Source organism: Amblyraja radiata, chromosome 25, assembly GCF_010909765.2.
Source record: "Amblyraja radiata isolate CabotCenter1 chromosome 25, sAmbRad1.1.pri, whole genome shotgun sequence".
NCBI lineage: Eukaryota > Metazoa > Chordata > Chondrichthyes > Rajiformes > Rajidae > Amblyraja > Amblyraja radiata.
In genome coordinates this window covers 31647709-31671092 of record NC_045980.1, presented here as the reverse complement: position 1 = coordinate 31671092, position 23384 = coordinate 31647709, and the positions used below count along the sequence as shown (strand labels likewise).

Here is a 23384-nt window from a genome sequence, read left to right as displayed (position 1 = left end):
GACTTGTTGGAGAACTGGGAAGGAGGGAGAAAGCAGGGGGTATCTGAAAGTCAATGTTCATATCGCTTGGGGTGTAATTAAGTATGATCAGTCATTGTAATAACTGCCACTAGTGGATAGATTGGGCTGTAAAAGGCTTATGATGGTTAATCTGGGACTAGAAGGCAAACATAGAAAGTTAGGCAGAATTCAGCGAGACTAGCAGTTTGAAAGGATCTTCCTTTCCTCCTGTGCCCCTGAAGGTCAGTCTATATTGTTGAGAACTGATCGTATCTTGCCAGCTGTGTTGCTTCAAACCTAGGGTGAAGGTTTGCAGCTTGAAGATGTATTGGAATAAGTAGAGACAAGGTTAATTGCACTCATCATAAACATATACAGTATTTCCATGAGGTATAAATCTGACATTTATGTGACATATCAAAGATGTAGCCAGCCGCATGTGCTGTATTTGTTGGGTGGACCTGGAAATTATATTTTCCTTTCATTTCTTGGATACTTCCCACATGCTCCCCACATGCATCAGGATGAAATGTTGGTTTTTGCTTCCTGATAGTATTGTCTGTGTCATGGAGTCATACAGCGTGGAAACGGGTTCTTTGGCCCAACATGCACACACCGACCAACATGTCCCAGCTACATTACTCCCACCTGTCTGTGTTTGTCCAAATCCCTCGAAACCTTTCCAATCCACGTACCTGTCTAAATGTTTCTTAAACGTTGCGATAGTACCTACCTCAACTATTTTCTTCGGCACCTCATTCCATGCACCCACCATCTTTTATGTGGAAAAAGTTACCCCTCGGGTTCCTATTAAATGTTACCTGCATCACCTTAAAATCCTCATCTAGAAAAAGAAAAATGTAATCAGCCACATGAGTGCAGAATACGGAGGCTAGACTTGAAAATTATTTTTCTTTTCATTTCCACATGCATCAGGATGAAATGCCTGTTTTTGCTTCCTGATAGTATTGTCTGTGGTATGATGAGTTGCGACTGAATCTGATAGACAATTAGGCAGACCTTGGATTACAGACATTATTTGTGAGTGGAAGCATTAGGCTTGGTTCAGCTTTCCACATTTGCTGTAAATTCGGTAGAACACTCATCCACAGTCACTGAGATCTGATGCGGCATTTGGACGTTGCTGAAGAGAATGTCAGGACAGAAAGGACATGATACTGCAAGTACGTGGAGATGTGACTGAGCAGAGGCAGCATCCGTGTGGTGTTGTGTAAAGACACCGTTCAGCAGAGCTTTGTGTGAGCAGAAGAGCTCTGACAGTTGACGACCGTGACTTCGAAGAGCAGAGACACTGAATAAAAATAGCAATCCTTTGATATAAAGCGGTTCAACACAACAAGATAGACACCACGTGTTGGAGTAACTCAGCGGGTCAGGCAGCATCCCTGGTGAAAAAGGATGGGTGACGTTTCGGGTCAGGACTCTTCTTCAGGCTGAAAGTAGACACCCTTACTTGTTTGCCCTGCTTTGTTCTGACCTTATCTTACTTCGAGTTCCCATCCCTCTATAATCAGTCTGAAGAAGGGTCCCGGCCCAGAACGTCACTCATCCCTTTTCTCCACAGATGCTGCCTAACCCTCTGAGTTATTCCAGCACCTTGTGTCTATCTTCGCTATAAACCAGCATCTGCAGTTCCTTTTATATGCAATACTGCAAGAACTATTTTGCTACAGTCACAATCCAGAGACACGTTTGATCATGATGGATGGGCAATTTAAATTCAGTTAATGTAATAATTATAAAACTGAAAACTTCTTGGTCATGGTGGCCATAAAACCAGCAGATTGTGACAAAATCTTTCTATTTCTGCAACAATATCTGCAGCTATTTGCAGAAACTCTTTCTGACAACCTTTAGCTATGTGATTGATGTAACTGTTCATTAATGGCAGGGTGGTTTAGTTGTCACGCATACTGAGGTGCAGTGAAACACTTTTTTCAGCCAGTCAGCAGAAAGACTGTACATGATTAAAATCGAGCTGTCCACAGTGTACAGATACAGGATGAAGGGAATGACTTTTAGCGCAAGGTAAAGTCCGATTATGTATAGTCCGAGGGTCTCCAATGAGGTAGATAGTATCTCAAGGCCGCTCTCTCGTTGTTGATCGGATGGTTCAGTTGCCTGGAAACAGTGGCTCAGATTGGAAAAAGATTATATATTGTTGCCGCTTTAATAATTCTTGGTGAGACCTGATCTGTGTTCGTTTTGATCATTTTGTGTGAAGAAGGAAGTCGTGCCATTGAGGGAATGCAACTAAAGTTCACTAAACTGTCCAGATTAGATATAGGGTGTGGACCCGAAACATCACCTCTCCATTTCCTCCATACATAATGCCTGACACATTGAGTTCCTCCAGCAGGCTTTTTTTTTTTGTTTGCTACAGATTCCAGTATCTACAGTCTCTTGTGCCTCCATTTTATTCGTATTTTCTAGCAAGGCCGGACTGACGTGGAACAGTATAGCACAGGAATGGGCCCTTCAGCCCCACAATGTTTGTGCCGAACATGATGTCAAGTTAAACTGATCTCGTCTACCTGTATATGATCCGTATCCCTCTCGTCCTTGGACTTCTCCATGCCTATCTAAAAGCCTCTTAAACGCCACTATCTTATCTGCCTCCACCACCATCCGTAGTAATGCATTCCAGGCCCCCACTGCCCTCTTTGTTTAAAACAAAACCTGCCCCACACATCTCCATAAATCTTTCCTCTCTCACCTTAAAGCTATGCCCTCCAGTGTTGGGCATTTGCTCCCTTAGAAAAGGGTTTTGACTGATTGGGGATGATCAGTCATGATCACATTGAATGGCGGTGCTGGCTCGAAGGGCCAAATGGCCTACTCCTGCGTCTATTGTCTGTATTTTTTTCAGGGAGAGTGAAAATTCAATGGCAGGGAACATTATGACCAAGCACCATAAGTAGATGCTAACAAAAGCAATGGGTATCTGAAAGCTGGTTCATTTCAGTTCATTTATCCAAAGTACTGAAGCTAATTTTAGTTATCAGAATTCACAGCTGTGATTTTCTCATTGTTATAGTGAAAACAAATAAAATCTAGTTTCTACTTGTGGGCTCAGTGAATTTATTCACGATGGAACCAAACCGTAGAAGTTCCTTTCAAAAGGGTTGGAGGATGCATACTGCATGTTTGACTGATGCTTCATTCATTTATGAAAGCAAGTGGTCATCAGACAGCACCCGAGGTCAGGATCGATCCAACACTGTGTGCCCCTAAACTTTCATTGTTTTAACTGCAAGATGAAACTTGCATCAAGACGAGAATTAATGGTAAACTATCTGAAGTCATCTTTGTTAGACCCAGACATTGTAGTGAAGTTTGTTTGGAAAAGATGGATATAGTTTCCAGGTATTTTGATTTTTTTTTTCCTTGCCCACTAGGTGGTTTCATCCTAACATCACTGGAGTGGAGGCAGAGAACTTGCTACTAACCAGAGGGGTTGATGGAAGTTTCTTGGCCCGGCCAAGCAAGAGCAATCCAGGTGACTTCACGCTTTCAGTGAGGTAAGTGAGGGTGGTTTGTGTACACACTAGATATCATTTGTGGGTAAAGAAGGTAACCTTGGTGTTAAATGTTACACACAGTGCCACGGGAATCTCCCCTACTCTTGCAGTTTATTGGAATGCTACTAATTACTGGCTGAAGAGGAATGAGGTTTTCACCCCATTGTGGGTGTTTGATCAAACCCTGTACCTCGCTGGCCTTGAAATGGTTATTATTTCCCATGTGGTGTACCGCATGCTATTTAGGGGTGGAGTACGCAAGCAGTTGACCAGCTAACTAGCCAAGGCTATTGCCACTGAATGCTGGTCCAGACATTCAAGACTAGTCTGAAAACTACAAGGGGTGGCAGATGAACATTTGAAATAATTAAAAGCGAGGCAGTGTGATGTTTCTGAATCGGCAGCCTGGAGATTTAGCTTTGATATCCTATCATGAAGCTGAACTTAAACAATTTGGTAATTGGTAGCTAGTGCCATTAAAAAAAAAACCTATAATGGTGGTCCATTAACACGCTTCAGTGAGGTTTGGGAGTGCAGGAAAATGTACAAGCCCACCTCGTCACCCCTGCATGCAGGTTTAACTGTTTAAACGCCTGTGGTGGTTGCACACCATACCTACAGGTTCTGTAAGCATTCTCCACAGTGACAAGAAGTTAAATGTGGCCTTCATAATTTTTGGAAGATACAGTAAACCCTTGTTATACCGGGTCATAAGAGGAGGGGGGGCTGGAAGGGAGTGGTGTCCGTTATTACAAATTGTCCACTATAATTGAGGACGGTATTATTATTGTTTGTAGTTGAAACACTATAGATGGTTAATAGACAAAAGGGCACAAAGCGCTGGAATACCTCAGCGCATGACGTGATTACCTCAGTGGATAACGTGAATAGGTGACGTCGGAATCCACCCTCAGACTGATTCAGTCTGCTGAGTTGCTCCAGCACTGTGTCATTTCACCCTAAAACCATGCGCCGATGGCCCACATCAACAGCTGCGTTAACTTGTCCGTGCGGTGGGTGAAGAAGGGCTCGCTAATTAATGCACCTTGTGAGCTAGGGACTGTGGCGCCAGAAGTCAGGGCTGTACGTGGCTGGGGTGGCGGTGGGAGCCAAGGGTGGCATCAGCAAGTCCGTCAACTATAACAGAAATCCGTTATAAAAGGGGTCCCTTAAAACAAGGATTTTCTGTATTTGGAAAATGGTCTGGGAATTTTGTAGCTCTGCAGTCAGGTTTACTTTTAAAGATACAGCGTGGAAACAGGCCCTTTGGCCCACTGAGTCCACGCCGACCAGTGATCCCTGATCCCTGGATGTCTTTGGAGTGTGGGAGGAAACCGGAGCTCCCAGAGAAAAGCCACGCAGGTCATGGGGAGGATGTACAAACTCCCTACGGGCAGCGCCTGTAGTGAAGATCGAACCCAGGTCTCTGGTGCTGTGAGGCAGCAACTCTACTGTTGCTGCACCGTGTCACCTTTTCTGAGAGGCGTGGTTATATTTCAGAATAAAGTACGCTCCCTTTTGATATATGTTGACTGTTTCAACAGGCCTATGCTTCTGTGAATGTTACATTTAATGAGAGCATGCAGCAAAGTTTTTTTTATAGGCAGTGAATTAATTTGAAGTGCTGCTCATGCTTTCAAAGAGATGTACAGCAGCCAACTTGTGGGTGCGAATGCAACTGTATTGTACAGCTGGAGGAAGTACAGAGATAAAGATAGGCGAGGCCTTGCAGGGAATTGAAATCAAAAACTCTGGTGTAGAGGGAGAGAAGGTAGTTTTAAGTAAATAAATTATCTGGGCGTGATGTAAAGTGCCTCTTTACAACAAAAGAGTGGTGAATCTGTGGAATTCTCTGCCACATACGGTAGTTGAGGCCAGTTCATTGGCTATATTTAAGAGGGAGTTAGATGTTGCCCTTGTGGCTAAAGGGATCAGGGGGTATGGAGAGAAGGCAGGTACAGGATACTGAGTTGGATGATCAGCCATGATCATATTGAATGGCGGTGCAGGCTCGAACTATTTTCCATGTTTCCATGTTTTTCTTTTAACCTCCGACAGGCGAAATGGGGCCGTTACGCACATCAAAATCCAGAACACCGGTGATTACTATGATTTGTACGGAGGGGAGAAGTTTGCCACACTGGCTGAGCTGGTGCAATACTACATGGAGCACCATGGGCAGCTCAAGGAGAAGAATGGTGATGTCATTGAACTGAAATACCCGCTCAACTGTGCCGATCCTACCTCCGAGAGGTGAGCCAGGACCTGACATTGAACCCTGTGCGATAACATTTATGCTGCCCTTGAAAGTTGTTGCAGTAACTCGGGGAAACTAAAATTGAACCTTGCTCTGGTGCCAAATGCTTTTCAGTCTGGAATGCTCACATAGATCATTTTGCCAAACAGCATAAAGTCAGTTTAAGTTATCCTTTTTTGGGTATAAGGGAATGCATTATAGTTTCACACTCGGCTATCGTACCCCAAAGTAAAACGTACACAGGTGGTCAGGGGAGATTGTTAATGTTAATTCATCAACAAAAAACTTGAAGTCATGCAGTATTTTCAACTCTTTGCGGGGGTTCTACCAAAATAAAACTGACTTTGAACACTTAAATCTCCTCCCCATCAGGCAAGAAGTACAAAAGTATGAAAATGCACACCTCCAGATTCAGGGACAGTTTCCTCCCAGCTATTATCAGGCAACTGAACTATCCCATCACCAACTATGGAGTGGTCCTGAGCTACTATACCTCATTGGAGACCCTCGGACTATCTTTGATTGTACTTTTCGGGACTTTATCTTGCACTAAACATTATTCCCTTTTTCCTGTATCTGTACTGGTTTGATTGCAATCATGTATAGCCTTTCCGCTGACTGGATAGCATGAAACAAAAAAGCATTTATCTGAACCTCGGTACACGTGACAATAAGCTAAGTTAAGATATATTAGAGCAAATGTTTGATCAGAGTGATAGCTTTTAAGGAGCTTCTTAAAGGAAGTAAAAGCAGAGATTTGGGAAAGAAAACGTTGGCAAGGTTTTTTCTTCTCAGACAGGACATGGCTATCAAGCCCAACTAATCTACAATTGCCTTGAAAGTGGTCATGACCTGTCATCCTGAACCGCTTAAGTGGTGAATATTTTCATGCAGTGCTGTTTCTAAAGAGAGAGAGAGGGAGATAGAGAGAGTGTGTTGCTGGAGTTTAGAACAAAGAAGAAATTTGTTGCAATAATGAAGAAATGTTGATAAATTAGTAAGTCGGGGCAATGTGGAGCCTTCAAGTGGTAGTGTTCCTATATGCCTGCTGCCCTTGTGCCTCTAGGCGGCAGGGATTGAGGATTTGGGAGGTGTTGAAGAAACCCTGATGAAATGCTGAGATGTTATCAGTATATAGTGTAACTGCAGGTTGTGCTAAGGAGGAGGTGAATTTCGGAGATAACTAAATGGGTATCAGTCAACTGAGGTGCCTTTTCTGGATGATGTTGAGCTTCCCAAATGTTGCTGGAATCTTGGTTAGAGTTTATTTTAGAAATACAGTGTGGAAACGGGCCCTTTGCCCCCACTGAGTCCATGCCGACCAGCGATCACTCCGTAAACTAGCACTATCCTGCACTGGGAACAATTTACAATTAACAGAAGCCAATCAACCTACAAACCTGTACGTCTTTGGAGCGAAGGAGGAAACCGAAGCACCCGGAGAATACACCACAGGCAGTCACAAACTCCAATACAAACTCCATACAGATAGCATTTGTAGTCAAGACTGAACCTGGGTCTCTGGTCCTGTGAGGTAGCAATTCTACAGCTGCTCCACTGTGCTGGCCTATTAAGAGCTTTCACAGCACAAGCTCATCCTCGTATAGAAACACTTGGCATTCCATTGCACCATATTTTTGTTTGTTAATTGCTCAGTTATAACTTCAACATAGTCTAGTTAGGAGCATTAAATCCATATATTCCCCACCTCAGTCACGGTGCAGAGGCTGAGAACATTGGGGAATGTTTTTCCATCTCGCACATCGATATCAGCATCAAGCAGCAGTGTGAAAGCTCAATGCCAATCGCATGTTCCTCTCATCTGCATATCTTAGCAATCTGCTTGAAGAGTGGCCCCTACGGTGAGTGTGGCTGCCGCATTGCCACAGCTGCTAGCCTTGAGGGAGCTGTGGGATTTTAAATCATTTTTACATTTTCTTTTGTGTTTAAGGTTGGAATTGTCCCAAACTTGTGCTGGAACCTCATAGTTAGCAAGGAGAAGAGCATTTAGCACTTCAATCTTGGCTGGATCTAAAGCTAATGCTGAGCCCGAAATATGAAACAGTTAGGCAGGTACATGTATGGGACATGTTTGGAAGGATATGGACAGGATACAGGCAGATGGGACTAGCACAGCTGGGACATGTTGGCTGGTGTGGGCAAGTTTGGCCGAAGGGCCTGTTTCCACACTGTATCACTCGATGACTCTTTGAAAGGGTACAAACCTTGCATTGATATTGTTTTTATATCTTTATGATTCGGGAAAAATTAAGTTCTGAGGAAATCCCGTGGGATCTAGGATGGCTTGACTTCCTCTCTGGATCTGAACTCAATTGTGGAACCACAGACTCTCCCACAGGTTAGACAAGGGAGGTACCTCACGAGAGGGGCTGAGGGAGGGGTGGGTTGGCAGTTTTTGAGGTGACACCACTGGGCTTATGCGCTCTGACATATGGATCTAAGGTTCTCGCCACCATCTTAAAAGCTCCTTGGTATGATCATGAGCCAGAGATTTGCATTTCTCAAAGGAAGCTTGGAGATCATCCTTACAGTCTCTCTTTCTCCATCCATCTACCAAACCATGGTTTGTTTCAAAAATAAACCATATGGTGTCAAACATGCCAACAACTTGGAAGGCCTTGCAGAGCTGGCTGAATGTAACTAGGGTCTCCAAAGAGTGCTTTGGAGAAGACATTGACATTGGTTTGCCTGCCCTTCGGATGAGTTTAGTGTGGAGACAATGTTTTGCTGTTTCAGTTGCGTATGGAAGGGTAGGGCTTATCGCCGCCAATTTGGTCCAGAATTTCATGCTTAATTTACAACATTTGTGAGGATTTGGCTCCAGCGCTACTTGGTCCTTGTTCTAATTGTTAGGTATAGAATTTATTAGAACTCGGGTTGTAATTGTTCCTAGAACTTGAGCTTGCCACAATGCGTCCACTGATGGCTGTTCGCTTGCTCTGTTAACAATGTATTTTTGGAAAGGTGGTTCCACGGACACCTCTCGGGGAAAGAGGCAGAGAAGCTGCTGACGGAGAAAGGAAAGCCGGGAAGCTTCCTTGTGCGAGAGAGTCAAAGCCATCCTGGGGACTTTGTTTTATCTGTGCGGACTGGGGACGACAAAGGAGAGAGCAGCGAGGGGAAATCAAAAGTCACTCACGTAATGATCCGATGCCAGGTAAGTGATGTTTAAGTGGCCCATTAACGTGAAACAAACGTAAATTTGGCTCTTTTCACTAACTGTAACCAATACCGTGAGAAGTGTATCATAATAGAGTATTGATGCTTGGAGGTGTGTTTGTAATTGTGATGTTAAATTGCACAGCTTACAATTCTAATGTTTGAAAGCAAGAACAGAAGCAGGAATACGTTGTACAGTTTCTTGAACCACTCTACTGTTCATTGTGATGGATGAATCGATCACTGGTCTCAATTCCACTTCCTGCCTGTCTCTCGATTCCTTTAAGCATCAAATAACAATTCATCTCTGCCGTGTATGTACAAAATCAGTCACATCCTTGTGGCAAATTTGGAGTGAAGAATTTCAAAGATTCACAAATCTCGAAGAGACTCTTTCGCATCTTCATCTTAATTAAGAAGCCCCTTATCCTAGAACTGCCACCCAATGTTAGATTCCCCTGCACTGGCAAGGCCCCTCAAAATATTAATTGCTTCAATGAGATCACTGACTTTTTTGAAATGTTATAGAACTCTGCTAAATCTTTCCTTGTATGCCTCATCCCAAGTGAAATTGAGTTTGGTCTTATGGTCGGGTATTGTGGGGTGCAGGGACAATGAACATACTGCTTGCAGAAGCATCACAGCCGCATAGGCTCGGACAACACACAAAGACGTAAGTAATGCTTAAATTACACATTGAAGAAAGCAGTGAAAAGAAAAAGTGCCAAAAACAAGATAAGTTCAGAGCACCATCAGAAAACAAGTCCAAGGTAGTGCAAAGGTGGTCTCTAGTGACGACATCTTAGGACGACAGATGGCACAATGGGCTAAGTGTTCGGCTGGCGACCGGAAGGTAGCCAGTTCAAATCCCGCTTGGAGTGCATACTGTCGTTGTGTCCTTGGGCAAGACACTTCACCCACCTTTGCCTGTGTGTGAATGTGTGTGAGTGATTGGTGGTGGTCGGAGGGGCCGTAGGCGCAGATTGGCAGCCACGCTTCCGTCAGTCTGCCCCAGGGCAGCTGTGGCTACAGAAGTAGCTTACCACCACCGAGTGTGACTGAGGAGTGAATGAATAATGCGATGTAAAGCGCCTTGAGTATTAGAAAGGCGCTATATAAATCCCATCCATTATTATTATTATTAGTGTTCTGTTGTGTTTTGATTAGGGTTCATAAGTTCATAGGGGTTAGTTCATAGGATTAAGGATGTGCAGTTTGGTTCAAGAACATGATGGTAAGTAGCAATTTCTGAAGCTGGTGATATGGGACTTCAGGCTTCTGTACCTCGTGCCCAGCAGTACCAGCAAGAAATGGGCATAGCTTGAATGGCAGGGATCCTTGATGTGGCCTTCTGGAAGTAGAACTTCATGTGGATGCTTTCGGTGATGGGGAGAGCCGTGTCCGTGATGGATGGTGCTCAATCCACCACTCTCTGCAGCTTCTTGCATTCCTGTGCATTGCAAGTAACACACAAGCCCATGATGCAACCAGTCAGGATAATTTCTACAGTACATCTGCAGAGTACTCGGTGGCATGATGAATCCCTTCTAATGTCTAACAAGGTAGAGGTGCTGTGTGCATCTATCATGATCACATCTGTGCTGGGCCCAGGACAGGAAAAATATGTTAATGCCCGGAATTTGAAGCTGCAAACATTCCATCGCAGGCCCACCATTAACTGTCACATGGTCTCCCGACTTCCCTTTTCTGCAGTCAACAATTAGTTCCTTAGTTCCGTTGACGTTGAGCGAGAGGTTTATTGTTGTGACACTGCTCATCCAGGTGCTCTATCTCTTTCCTGTACGCTGCCTCTTGGCCACCCATGGTTTGGCCAACAACGATGGTGTCATTGGCAACATTGGAGCTATGCTTAGTCACAAGGTCATGGGTTTAAGGAGAGTGGAGCAGTGGGCTAAGCAGGCAGCCTTGACGTCTGTGTTGATGGTCGGCGAGGAGGCGATGCTGTTACCGATCCACACATATTGCAATCTCCCGATGAGGAAGTGAAGGATCCAGGTGCAGATTGAGGTACTGAGGCCCAGACCGTGGGGCTTAGTGATGAGTATGGAGGGTCGATTGTGTTGAACGCCAAACTGTAGTTGTTGAAAAGCAGCCTGATGTATGTGTTCCTGTTATCCAAATGGTCTAGAGAAGAATGGAGAGCCATCTGCTGTGGACCTGGTGTGAAAATGGGGAAATTGGAGTGGACACCAAATGTTGGAGTAACTCAGCGGGTCATGCAGGAATAGGTGCCGTTTTGGGTTGAGACCCTTCTTCAGACTGAGAGTCGGGGAGGGGGAAACTAAGGATATGAAAAGGTATAAAAGAACAAATGAATGAAAAGAACAAATCAAAGCCAGCAACAATGATCAAGGAAAGGTGGAGCTCACAATGGTCCTTCAACATAAGTTGGTGGATGCAGGTCACTTGTGAGCAGGAGTTGATCTCCAACATAACCAACCTCTTGAAGCACTTTGTGATGGTGGATCCAAGTGTGACTGGCCAGTAGCCATAGAGACAGGTCGCCATGCGCTTCTTGGCCACCAATTTGATAGATGCATTTTTGAAGCAAGTGGGAACCTCAGACCACATAGCGAGAGGTTGAAGATGTCCTTGAATACACCAGTCAGTTGGTCTGTACAGGGTCTTTAGCACTCAGCCTGGGTGGGACGCTTTGTGCATTCTCCCTCTTGAGGGATGCTCCGACATCATCCTCTGAAACTGAGATCAAAGGGTCATTGGACACTAGAAGCACAAAAAAAGTGTGTTATTGTTCTCTCTTTCACTGGTCTCTTCTGGAAGTGATGAATCTTTACCATGTATGCCACCCAGTTTTGCCCTGTAGGAAACTATAGCATGCAAGCCCAGCCATAGTGTCGAGCATCTGCCTGTGACTCCAGCTTAGTTCTGAATTGTCTTTGTGCTTGCGGTGGCCTTCAGGAGGTCATACCTGGACCTCTTAAATGACTGGGTCACCATTCCTAAATCCCAATGCTTTAGATTACAAATTTTAAATCTTCTGGTTCATCCAAGGCCTTTGGGGAAGACTCAATGTTTTTTGTGGTTACGCACTCCATCATTTCTTTATGAAGTCGGTGACAGCTGTGGCATATTCATTCAGGACTGCTGCTGAAATCCTGCACTTGGCCCAGTCAACCGGTTCAAAGCAGCCCCATAATTTCTTCTCTGCCTCCCCTGACTAGCGCATCGCAGTCCTCTATGCCGATGCCTGGCTCTTCAGTTTCTGTGTGTGTGCAGGAAGAATTAGCAAAGTCAGGTGGTCAGGTTTTCCAAAGTGATGGAGCTGTAGGTGTACCTGATGGTTGTATAGCTGAATAGCAGGTTGAGTGTTTTGGTCCTTTGAAGTGGAAGGTGATGTTTTGATGGTTATTTAGAGTCATGCAGCATGGAATCAGGCCCTTCGGCCCAACTTGCCCACACTGGCTAACATGTCCCATCTACACTAGTTCCATCTGCCTGCATTTGCTAGAGTAGACTTGATAGGCCGAATGGCCTAATTCTGCTCCAATAATGTATGAACTTGTGAACTTTATTTGTGTTTTGTAAATATTAAAAATTAGTATTTAGACAACTCCGAGGATCCTCTTACATAAAAGGTTACACAAAAATATCTCTCTAAACCTATCCTATCTATATTTGGTGGATACCAGCCTGGTTGAAGATCTCAGTGATGACGAGAGGTTCTGAGGTAGCCATTTTGTACTTGTTGATCGCTTGCTCAATTCCTCAGGCAACAACTTGCCCAGGACACTTGCCTGAGGTGGGATGGAGGTTGCAGTCAGGATGATGGTGGAGAATGCCTCAGCAGGTAGAACAGTTAGCACTTAACCGCACAGATATTCCAAGACGGGGGACAGAAATATGAATTATCCAGAGAGCACTTTCTATGTGCCTTCCAGGCAAGTAGAACCCAATTATAATTATTTTTAAAAGTTCTTATTCTTTACTCTATCTCCCTTCAATATAGGCTTCCATTCTTTCCATCATTATATTTCTAATCACCTACTCTTCCAGCAAGCTAACTTCAACCGTTGTTGTACGAGGATCCTCGCAGTTGTCTAAATGCTAACTTTTAATATTTGTCAAATGTAAATAAAGTCAATAAATTACAGGAGCAGAATTAGACCATTCAGCCCATCAAGCCTACTGTACCATTTAATCATGACTAATCTACATTTCTCTCCAATCCCCATTTTCCTACCTAAACCCCTGATGCCCTACTAATCAATAATCTGTCAATCTCTGCCTTAAAAATAACCATTGACTTGGCCTCCACAGCCGTCTGTGACAATGAATTCCAGAGATTCACCACCCTCTGACTAAAGGTACATCCTTTTATACTGAGCGTATGACCTCTGGTCCAAGACTCTCCCAATAGTGGAAACTTCTCCACATCCACTCTATCCAGGCCTTTCACTATTCAGTAAGTTTCAACGAGGTTCCCTCCTCGTTCTTCTAAACTCCCGCGAGTACAGGCCCAGTACCGTCAAACACTCATCATACAAACCCAATCATTCTTGTTTCAATGTTTTTGATCCTTCAATATGAATAACCATGCTTCTGCATGTTTAGGAAAGAACTGCAGATGCTGGAAGGTAGACAAAAATGCTGGAGAAACTCAGTGAGTGAGGCAGCATCTATGGAGCGAAGGAATAGGTGACGTTTTGGGTCGAGACCTGAAACGTCACCTATTCCTTCGCTCCATAGATGCTGCATCACCCGCTGAGTTTCTCCAGCATTTTTGCTTCTTCATGTTTTACTCTTCCTCTCTGTCATACTTTGTCCACTCGGTTAGCTGTCAATTATAAATTTAAATTATAATTATTCTAACATCTTTGTCTCAGCAACTAACTTGAATGGATCACAATCATGTCCTTTCTCAAAGTCATTAATACAGATTGTACATATCTCAAAGGTTTGAAAAGTCATTTATTGTCACGTGTACCAATTAGGGCATAGTGATATGTGAATTACCATACAGCCATACAAAAAAAAAGCAACAAGACACACAACTACATAAAAGTTAACATAAACATCCACCACAGGGGATTCCCCACATTCTTCACTGTGATGGAAGGCAAAAAAAGTCCAACTTCTTCCTCTATTCTCCTGCGGTTGAGGCAGTCGAACCATCTGCAGTCGGGGCGATCGAAGCTCCGGCGTCGGGGCGATCGAAACTCCTGCGGCTTGGAGTTCCTGAAAGTCGGACTCTAACCAGAGACCACGAGCTCCGCGATGTTAAAGTCCGCAGGCACCCACGGTTGGAACTCCGAGGTCGATCCCTGGCAAAGGGATCGCAAGCTCCGTGATGGTAATTCCGTAGGCGACTGCGGTGGAGTTCCCGGTCGATCTCCAGCAAAGGCCAGCAACTCCTCGACGAAAGGCCGTAGTGCGGGCGGAGATACGATACAGAAAAAAATTGCATCTCCGTCGAGGTAAGAGATTTGAAAAAGTTTCCCCAAACTTCCCCCCCCCCCCCCCCCCCCCACAGAAAACAAGCTATAGAACACTAAAAACATACATTTAATACATACTATACTATTTAAGCACAAAGAAGGATGGGACGGACAGACTGTTGGCGAGGCAGCCATTGGTGACTATCTGATTCCCCCAGTGCTGAATTTTAGATCAATGTTTGGTCAATGAATTAATCCTCCAATCATGCTATTGTCCACAACATGTGTAGTAACCTTCTCAAATGGTACATTTTATTGACTGCTTTGTGGAAATCAAAGAACACCGTTTCTGCTGGTTTTCTTTTATCAATACCACTAGTTGTGTCCTCAAAAAAAAAAAAGCCGAATAAAAATGTTCAACGCTATCTCCCTTTCATAAAACCATGTTGGTTTTGCCCAGCTAAATTATTTTCTAATATTGCTACTTTCAGTTCATCAATTCTGAGCCAAGATTGCTTGGTCTGTGCACAAGACCCATGGATCTCAATGATTTGCACGAGCTTCCACATATTGCAGCTGCATCACATTACTTGCTCTGCCATGCCTGTCTTAATTTTGTTTAATCAATTTGATTTATTCACCGCTTTAAATAAAAGCTGCGTCTTTGTTCCTGCCTCGTTGAAATCCCTTACTCGCTAAAATTTAGAGTGCGTAGACATTTCCATTCTCCCGTTCCTATTAGGTTGCCTTCAGATTTTCTACAATTACATTAATTGCTTTAAGCACATTATCTCTAAATGTTGCCCTATAACATTTGAGGTATTCTTTAATATCTAATGTTTAAAAAAAAAAAAACTATTCACATCTGTTATTTCCTTATTCATCATTTTAGTATTGGTTTATTATGGTATTAGTATAAATTATTATATTGGATTTATCCTATTTCGACCCCTTCGGAACTTTATCTTTATGTACGTAAAGAAGCTCTTTCAATTACTTTATATATTTGCTAGTTTTTAAAATTCTTCGGATGACACCTTTTTAACCATCGCAATTGTACCTGCCCCCACCAACCCCTCTGTTAGCTTGTTCCAGATCTTGGGAGGGGAAAGAGGGAGAAAGCAAGGACTACCTGAAATTGGAGAAGTCAACGTTCATACCACTGGGGTGTAAACTACCCAAGGGAAATATGAGGTGCTGTTCCTCCAATTTGCAGTGGGACTCACTCTGGCCATAGAGGAGGCCCAGGACAGGAAGGTCGGATTCAGAATGGAGGGGGGGGGTTGACGTGCTGAGCCACCGGGAGATCAGGTTGGTTACTGCGAACTGAGCGGAGGTGTTGGGCGAAGCGATCGCCAAGCCTGTACCTCACCCGCAGATGCTGCCTCACCTGTTAAGTTTTTCCAGCATTTTTGTCTACCTTCAGCTTTATTTCCAGTGAAAATAAATCCAGCCTAATTAATCTCATTATAACTCTGGCCCTTCATTCCAGGCAGTATCTTGGTGCACCTCTCCTGCACTCTCTATTACTGCCACGTGCTTGCTGCTGTGTGTTTTTTTTTAGTTTAGTTTAAAGATACAGTACAGAAACAGGTCCTTCGGCCCACTGAGTCCACGCTGATCAGCGATCACCCTATCTGACACACAAGTGACAATTTGTAATTAACCTATAAGCTTGTACGTCTTTGCAATGTGGGAGCAAACCTGAGCTCCCGGCGAAAACCCACACGGTCACAGGGAGAACGTGCAAACTCCGTACAGACAGCACTGGTAGTCAAGTTCAAACCCGGGTCTCTGGCGCTGTGAGGCAGCAACTCTACCGCTGCGCCACTGTGCCACCCTATTGGAGCAAGACTATGACGAAGTCTGCAGTACAGTGGTCCAGACAAACACAACTTGGTATTCTGTGGGCAGGTAATCGGTAAGCAAATGCTGCTTGATAGCACTGTTGATACACTTTCATAATGACTTTATTAATGACTGAGAGTAGACTAATTGGATGTTAATTAGGCCGATTGGGTTTGTACTGCTTTTTTTGAACAGTACAAATCTGGGCAATTTTCCACATTATCAGGTAGATGCCAGCATTGCAATTGTGCTGAAACTGTTTTGTCTCCAGATGCAGTTTCCAAAGAGGCCAGGTATATCCCTGTGCAATTGCAAGTCTTTCAATAAAACAATCCCTGATCGGGGTAGAACTCCCACCAGGCTGGCCTTGAGCTCACTAGAAAATCTCCCCTGAACTTGTGGCAAAAAGTCAATCATTTACTTTTTGCCACGTTTTTTTCTCCGGATGGCGGAGTACTGAGATGGGGTGAGTTGGTGGGATGGGGGAGGGGGATCAGAAGAAAGTTGGAGGAGGGCGCTCTTGTAGGAAAGAGTGTGCCATCACGAAGGTGCAAGAGAGAGGGAGTGAGCTAAGGATGAGGGGAGTTAGTGGGCGGGCTCATACAGAAGGAGAGGAAGCCATGACTGTGGGAGCCATGTCATTGGGTATTTTTAAGGCAGAGATTGACAGATTCTTGATTGGTAATGGTGTCAAGTGTCAAGGGAGAAGGCAGGAGAATGGGGCTGAGAGGGAAAAGTAGATCAGCCATGATGGAATGGCGGAGTAGACTCGATGAGCCGATAGGCCCAATTCTGCTCCTACGACTTAGGAACCTAGGCGATTGAGCGAGGAGGAGGATCAATGGTGAGGGAGGGGAAGGATGGGTGATGGAGTAGGCAGGGCACTGTACCTGAGCCCACCAGTATGCGTGAGTACTGATCTGCAGACGGTGCTTGCAAGTACCTATCAGTGTCATCATCCCTGTCACAGAGCCCAGACTCCAGCTGTGTTACAGCTCCTTGCCACCAGACCACAGCTTCACACTTTCAGGTCTGTGTGGTGGCTGGTGTGCAATGGACAATCTACAATAAAAGGAATCTCACACGGGTAGCATCCTCTATTGGATTGGGTTAGTACTGCAATGATGGTTTAATCTCAATGTCTGCTCGTGAAGTAATCATTGCTGAGACAGAAGGCTATAAATTCAGCATCCATCACATTTAACGACTTGTAATCTCATTGTAGGATAATGGTAGAATAATGGACAAGCTTCACAGCAGATCTGTTTCTCTGTTAGAATTTCTGAAGTATACATCACCAATGCTTCTTGGTAACGGCCTGGAAGGTTTGTTGGCTGTGATTATGCATTAGGTTAGGAAACATGAGGCAGTAGCTTGTAATGCAGAGGTGTGGATAATTTAAATGTAGAAAATGTACCATTGATTCTAGTCCAGCCAAAATGTGCAATAAACTTCCAATGGGGTGCACAAACGTAAAATGTGTGATTGTGTTCAAAAGCAAGAAAAAGTAGGGATGCACAAGGAACTGCAGATGCTGGAATCTTGCAAAGAACCAAAAGTGCTGGAGTAACTCTGGGTCAATCAGCGACTCTTGAGGGCATGGATAGGCGACGTTTCGGTTTGATTGGTGTCCTTTGCTGTGTCATTCTTTGAATCTGCATGTTTTCTATGAGGGCTTCATAAAACAAGAAGGTTTTAGGAAAATGGTGTCAAAGGGTACTCTAAACATAATCAAGAAACCGTTCACACCGGTCATTCCCGCTTCTCCCCTCTTCCGTCGTGCAGCAGATGCTGAAAGATACTGCAGAAGAAGTCTAAAGAAGGGTCCCGATCCCAAAACATCACCCATCCTTTTTCTCCATAGATGCTGCCTGACCTGCTGAGTTACATCAGTACATTGTGTCTGTTTTTGTGCAGCAGATACAGAAGCTTGAACGAATGTACCACCAGCTTCAAGAACAATTTCTTCCACGCTGTTATCAGACTGCTGAACGGACCTCTTATAAGGTCTCATAAAGTCGTGATCTCCCAACCCATCTTTTTGTCTACCTGCACTATCACTGTAGTTAGAATACGGTAACCGGCACTTGGTTCTTTTTCTCTTTGCACTACCTGCTGCCCTTGCGTATGCCTTGATTGTACTGATGTAGGCTATTAAATTACCGGAACGCATGCAAACAAACTCTTTCACTATCTTGGCATATGTGACACTAATAAACCAGTACACATACCTTTGCATATAAATAGGCCGTGGTTTTCAGAAGAAGAGAGAACTTAATTGACTTGGAGTCTGACATTAGTGTAGAAAAACGAATAAATTGCAGTTGCCTGGATTTTCACACGAAGCAAATGTGACAGCTATCAAAATCACATTATGCTTTAGACGTACCATGAGTGTATTGGTGAAGTCTGACGAAAGAGTCTTAATTGCTTGAACTCATCATTGTCTGTTTTTCTCTCACTGTTCCAGTTTTTAACCCCCTCCAACGCCCTCAAATCTTCCAAATGCCATCTCTAATTTCTTTAACTTGGCCACCACAAGTGACGGTGCCTTTATAATTATGAAGTGCAGTGTATAATTACAAGTGACAGTCAACAGCATCTCTAGCTGTCGCTGTTGGCCACAATTAATAAACCCTGAACTGCAGGAATTGATTGACGTTCCCCTAGACAAGTGGCGGCATTGAATCTAATTCTGCTTGTTCACATCGTTGTCTTCATGCTGATCACCTTCTGCAGTCTGTTTATATCCCGTTATATGGTGGCAGGTTCATAAAAATAATTTGGACATTTAGTAGATTGGATTATTGCCAAAACAGGAGACAAACAAAATGTATTCGTTTAACTCTAGGAATTATTTTACTCATGCGACATTTACAGTCTCCGTAACGATCTGGTCTGCACGATGGAATGTACTCATTTGTGCAACAGTCCCAAGGTTTCTTTATTGACAGTGAAATACATTATTTTGCACACAGCTCAGCAAGACTATTCTGTACATGAGCACAATCGCCCCAGTCAGTACAGCATGCACATTCCACCGAATCCAAATGGAAGAGGCACCATGTTCTCGTCACAGCTGCAGCTGGCCACTAAGCCCGTGCAGCCATCGCCTCCATTTGGTTGTCCCGCTCTATGCCTGGTCCTCTTCAGCCCTTGTTGCCCATTGTGATGTAGTGTTGGTTGCAGCCTCTCAGCTCTGCTACTTTATTCCTTTTTGTCCTGTGGTTCCCACCTCACTAAAAAAAAATCACTGGGAATATCAATGATACTTTATTGTCACATGTACCTTGGTACAGTGAAATTCTTTGTTTTTGCCCACAATGCACAAAGTACGCAAAGAGTCGCCACGTATCTGGTGCCGACAAAGTTACAAAGTACTCGATATAGCCCCAATGGTCCCCCTTTGTTCTCGGCGGACCCCCTGTCGGGCCCCTAATTGTTCGCGGCGGGCAGACCGCCTCTCCCCCTCGTACAGTTTGCCGGCCCTTGGCGAATATCAAGGCTCTTGGTCAAGAATTGAGCCGTACAACTGTGTTCTTTAAGATATGAAGAAACTCAGTGTCTTGGCATCAAGGCAATGTAGGATGTTGGTTTCATTTTCACTTTTTTTAAATTTAGTATTGGGCATTAAGTAATTCCTATTGTATTTTAAAGTGAATAGATTACTCTTAGGTCAAAGATGACATATGTGCAGGTGTGCTATGGATTTTCCATGCTATGTACTTCCTCTAGGACCAGACCTGAAACATCACCTATCCATGTGTTCTAGTATGCTGCCTGATCCACTGAGTTACTCCAGCACTTTGTTGTCTTTTATGTTGTAAACCAGCATCTGCAGTTCCTTGTTTCTACTATGTACGTCTTCCCTGTGATTGCATCTGTGGTAACTAGATGAACATGGATGTTCAGCCATGTCCATAAAGATTAATTACATGAAATGCTCGGCTTCTTGTGCTATCTCTTTGTTTCATTTTGCCTTTCTTTGTACAGGATGGAAAATACGATGTTGGTGGAGGAGAGAAGTTCGATTCACTGACAGACCTGGTGGAACACTACAAAAAGAACCCAATGGTAGAGACACTGGGCACTGTGTTGCAGCTCAAACAGGTAATGAGCATGTCGAGCAGGTGTGGGACAAAACACTGCTGCTGTGGCTTGAAAAGGAATTGTTGTTAGAGTGACGGTAAATTTAGGGGCGGCTTGTCTGAATTCTGCCGAAGGCCTTAATTGTTGATTGTTTTGTCTTCCTGATGATGCAGAGCAACTGCTGATTATTGAGACACGAGGAGCTGCAGATGCTGGAATCTTCCGTGGAACAGAAGTGCTGGAGAAAATCATTAGGTCAGACACCATCTCTGGAGGACGTGGATATGTGATGTTTCGGGTCGGGACCCTTCTTCAGTCTGATTGAGCAAACACTCTGGGGAAGGGTTCCGACCAAAAACATCACCTATCTATGTACTCCAGAGATGCTGCCAGACCTCTCTGAGTTACTCCAGCACTTTGTGTCTCTCTTTGGTATAAACCAGCATCTGCAGTTCATTTTTATTACACTGTCGTAGACCCATGTATGGTTCTTCCAGGCAGCATTTTCATATAGATTGATATGAACAATCCTGAATGTTGGATCAAAACATTTATTTTATTGTAAAATCCTCATGTGTTGGTCCAATATTCCTCATTGGAGTAACTTTTGACTTTATTTAAAGTAAACATAGGATGAAATGCAAGATGGATTGGCTGCTACTGCAAATCTTGATGCACCTGCTTTAAGTTAAGTTAGTAAGTTAAACACACCCTCTGTTGAACCAATTCCCATTTTACTTCCCACAATTGGCAATTCACTAACTACCATGGTTGGAGTCTCAATTAGCCTCCATAAGAAGTTGGTGACTGGTTTTCTATCTGCCAATTAGTTCCAGTATTTTAGACTCTTTCCCCCCACCCCCCCTTATCTGCAGTGTTTTTATTCTCACTGATCTGAATAATCTGAGCTGTCGGAAACTGTGTACAGTGGCTGTGTCGAGGTTCTCCCACTAGGGGGAGGCAGGAGTAAATATTTAAAATCTTACTCCAACAGTAATGGGGCTGTCCCATTGTACGAGCTAATTCAAGAGTTCTCCCGAGTTTCCCCTGATTCGAACTCGGAGAATTACGGTAATAGCCGCTCGTAGGTACTCGGGGCTCTCGTGGACATTTTTCAACATGTTGAAAAATCTTCTCGAATCTTCCCGAGCTTACCGCGTTTCCCGAGTAGCTGCCGCTAGCGTTACGAGCCACTAAGACGTCACGAGCCCCGCTACGTACATTCTCCGTGCTTACCACGAGCTTGATTTTTTTTTAAACTCGGGAGAGCTCTTGAATTAGCTCGTACAGTGGGACAGCCCCTTAAGGGTGCATCAGAAATATAACATACGACAAGACGTTGGGAGGCAAGACTCCTATTCCAGTGCAATATTATTCTTGATCTATAAACTCTGCTAAAGGATCCACAACTGATAGAACACTTCTCAAAATCTCAGGATGTCCTGGAGCACTAAAGAGACAATGGAATACTTTGAAGTCTGAAAGAGTCCTGACCCGAAACGCCTCCTGTCCATTTACCCACAGATACTGCCTGACCTGCTGAGGTTTGGTTTAGTTTAAAGATACTGCACAGAAATGGGCCCTTCAACCCACCGAGTCGGCACCCACCAGCTATCCGTATGCACTAACACTACCCTATACACATTCAGGACAATTTACTATTTTTACCAAAGCCAATCACTCTATGGAATGTGGGAGGAAACAGGAGCACCCGGAGAAAACCCGAGCAGGTCATAGGTACAAACTCCATACAGATAGCACCTGTAGTCAGGGTCAAACACGGATCTCTGGCGCTGCAGGCAACAACTCAACCGCTGTGCCACCGAGTTCCTCCAGCACTTTGTTTTGCTCAAGATTCCAGCATCTGCAGTTCCTTGTGTCTTAACCTTGAAGTGTTTTTGCTCCTAAAGTGCACTAGCCATTTTGCAGCAATGCATTTATTTAGCTCGAGATCCATCACGGAAGCAGGCCCTTCAGTCCACCAAGTCCAAGCTATGTTATTCTATGTTATTCCTCTTTTCTATCCACTCAGTACACACTCGGGGCAATTTGCAGGGACCAATGAACCTACAAACCTCCATGTGGCAAGAAACCTGAGCACTTGGAGGAAACCCACGCAGTCACAGGGAGAATATGCAAACTCCACATAAGTCAGGATGAAACCAGGGTCTCTGGTGCTGAGAGGCAGCAGCTCTACCAGCTGGGCCACTGTGCCACCCCTAAAAATGCTTTCTCTCTCAGTGCCGCATTCTGCCATTAACACTAGGATATTGGGGGGGGGGGGGGGGGACAAAAGGAGGAGCCAGCGTGCTTTGTAACTTTGTCAGCGCCGTAGGTGGCTGCTATTTGTATACGTTGGGTATGCAAGCAAAGAATCTCACTGAGCCGTGTCACATGTGAGAATAAAACATTCCATTCCATGACCAGGTACACTGTTTTAGTTATATTGATTGAAAGGTGTGTATTAGCTAAGGCACAGAAGCTCTGCTCTTCAGAGTAACGTCACGGAATTATTTTTCTATCCACTTGAGAGAGCAGATGGGGTCTGGGTTTAATATCTTATCCGGAACGCAGTGGCGGCATTATCTTTTTGCGTTCTCACTGGAGCAAGGGGGTAAAAGTCAGCATATTCAGCTGGCGCAGTCTTGCATTTTAATGAATGTCAATGACAGAGTTGTAAGCTCAAGCTGCTCTTTTTCTGGAAAAAAATTGCTTGTGACCGCAGATGAGTGGGGGGGGGGGGGGGGGGGGGGATTGTATTAGCATAACCAAAGCACAAAGTATCCATTAGAAAATAATGAACCTTATGTTAGTGTTTTTCATCTCATCTTGTGTAACATCTGAATGAATAGATGTGTTGAAAGCCCTGATGATTTCCAATTAAAAGCCTGGATTTAGTATAATTAAGGCACAGCTTCAGGCGCTTCACACGGATTGATTCCTAATAAGATGGTTGTAGTTATTGTGATTTGAATGAGACTCTGCTTGCAGAGCTGGTGCAGTGTATATTAGTGCCACATTGCTTCATCCACCAAGGTTTACTGCTGCACC

At 44.2% G+C, this 23384-nt stretch overlaps 1 protein-coding gene across 2 annotated transcripts in view; it reads left to right on the top strand.

Moving 5' to 3' along the window:
* ptpn11 (protein tyrosine phosphatase non-receptor type 11) overlaps window positions 1-23384 on the top strand; it is a 57860-nt gene that overhangs the window by 4533 nt on the left and 29943 nt on the right. For both annotated transcript variants that reach the window (XM_033043741.1, XM_033043740.1), the window contains exons 2-5: window positions 3420-3542; window positions 5601-5795; window positions 8785-8977; window positions 20238-20354. In XM_033043741.1, the coding sequence (XP_032899632.1) occupies window positions 3420-3542; window positions 5601-5795; window positions 8785-8977; window positions 20238-20354 (628 nt within the window). The remainder of the gene's footprint in view (window positions 1-3419; window positions 3543-5600; window positions 5796-8784; window positions 8978-20237; window positions 20355-23384) is intronic.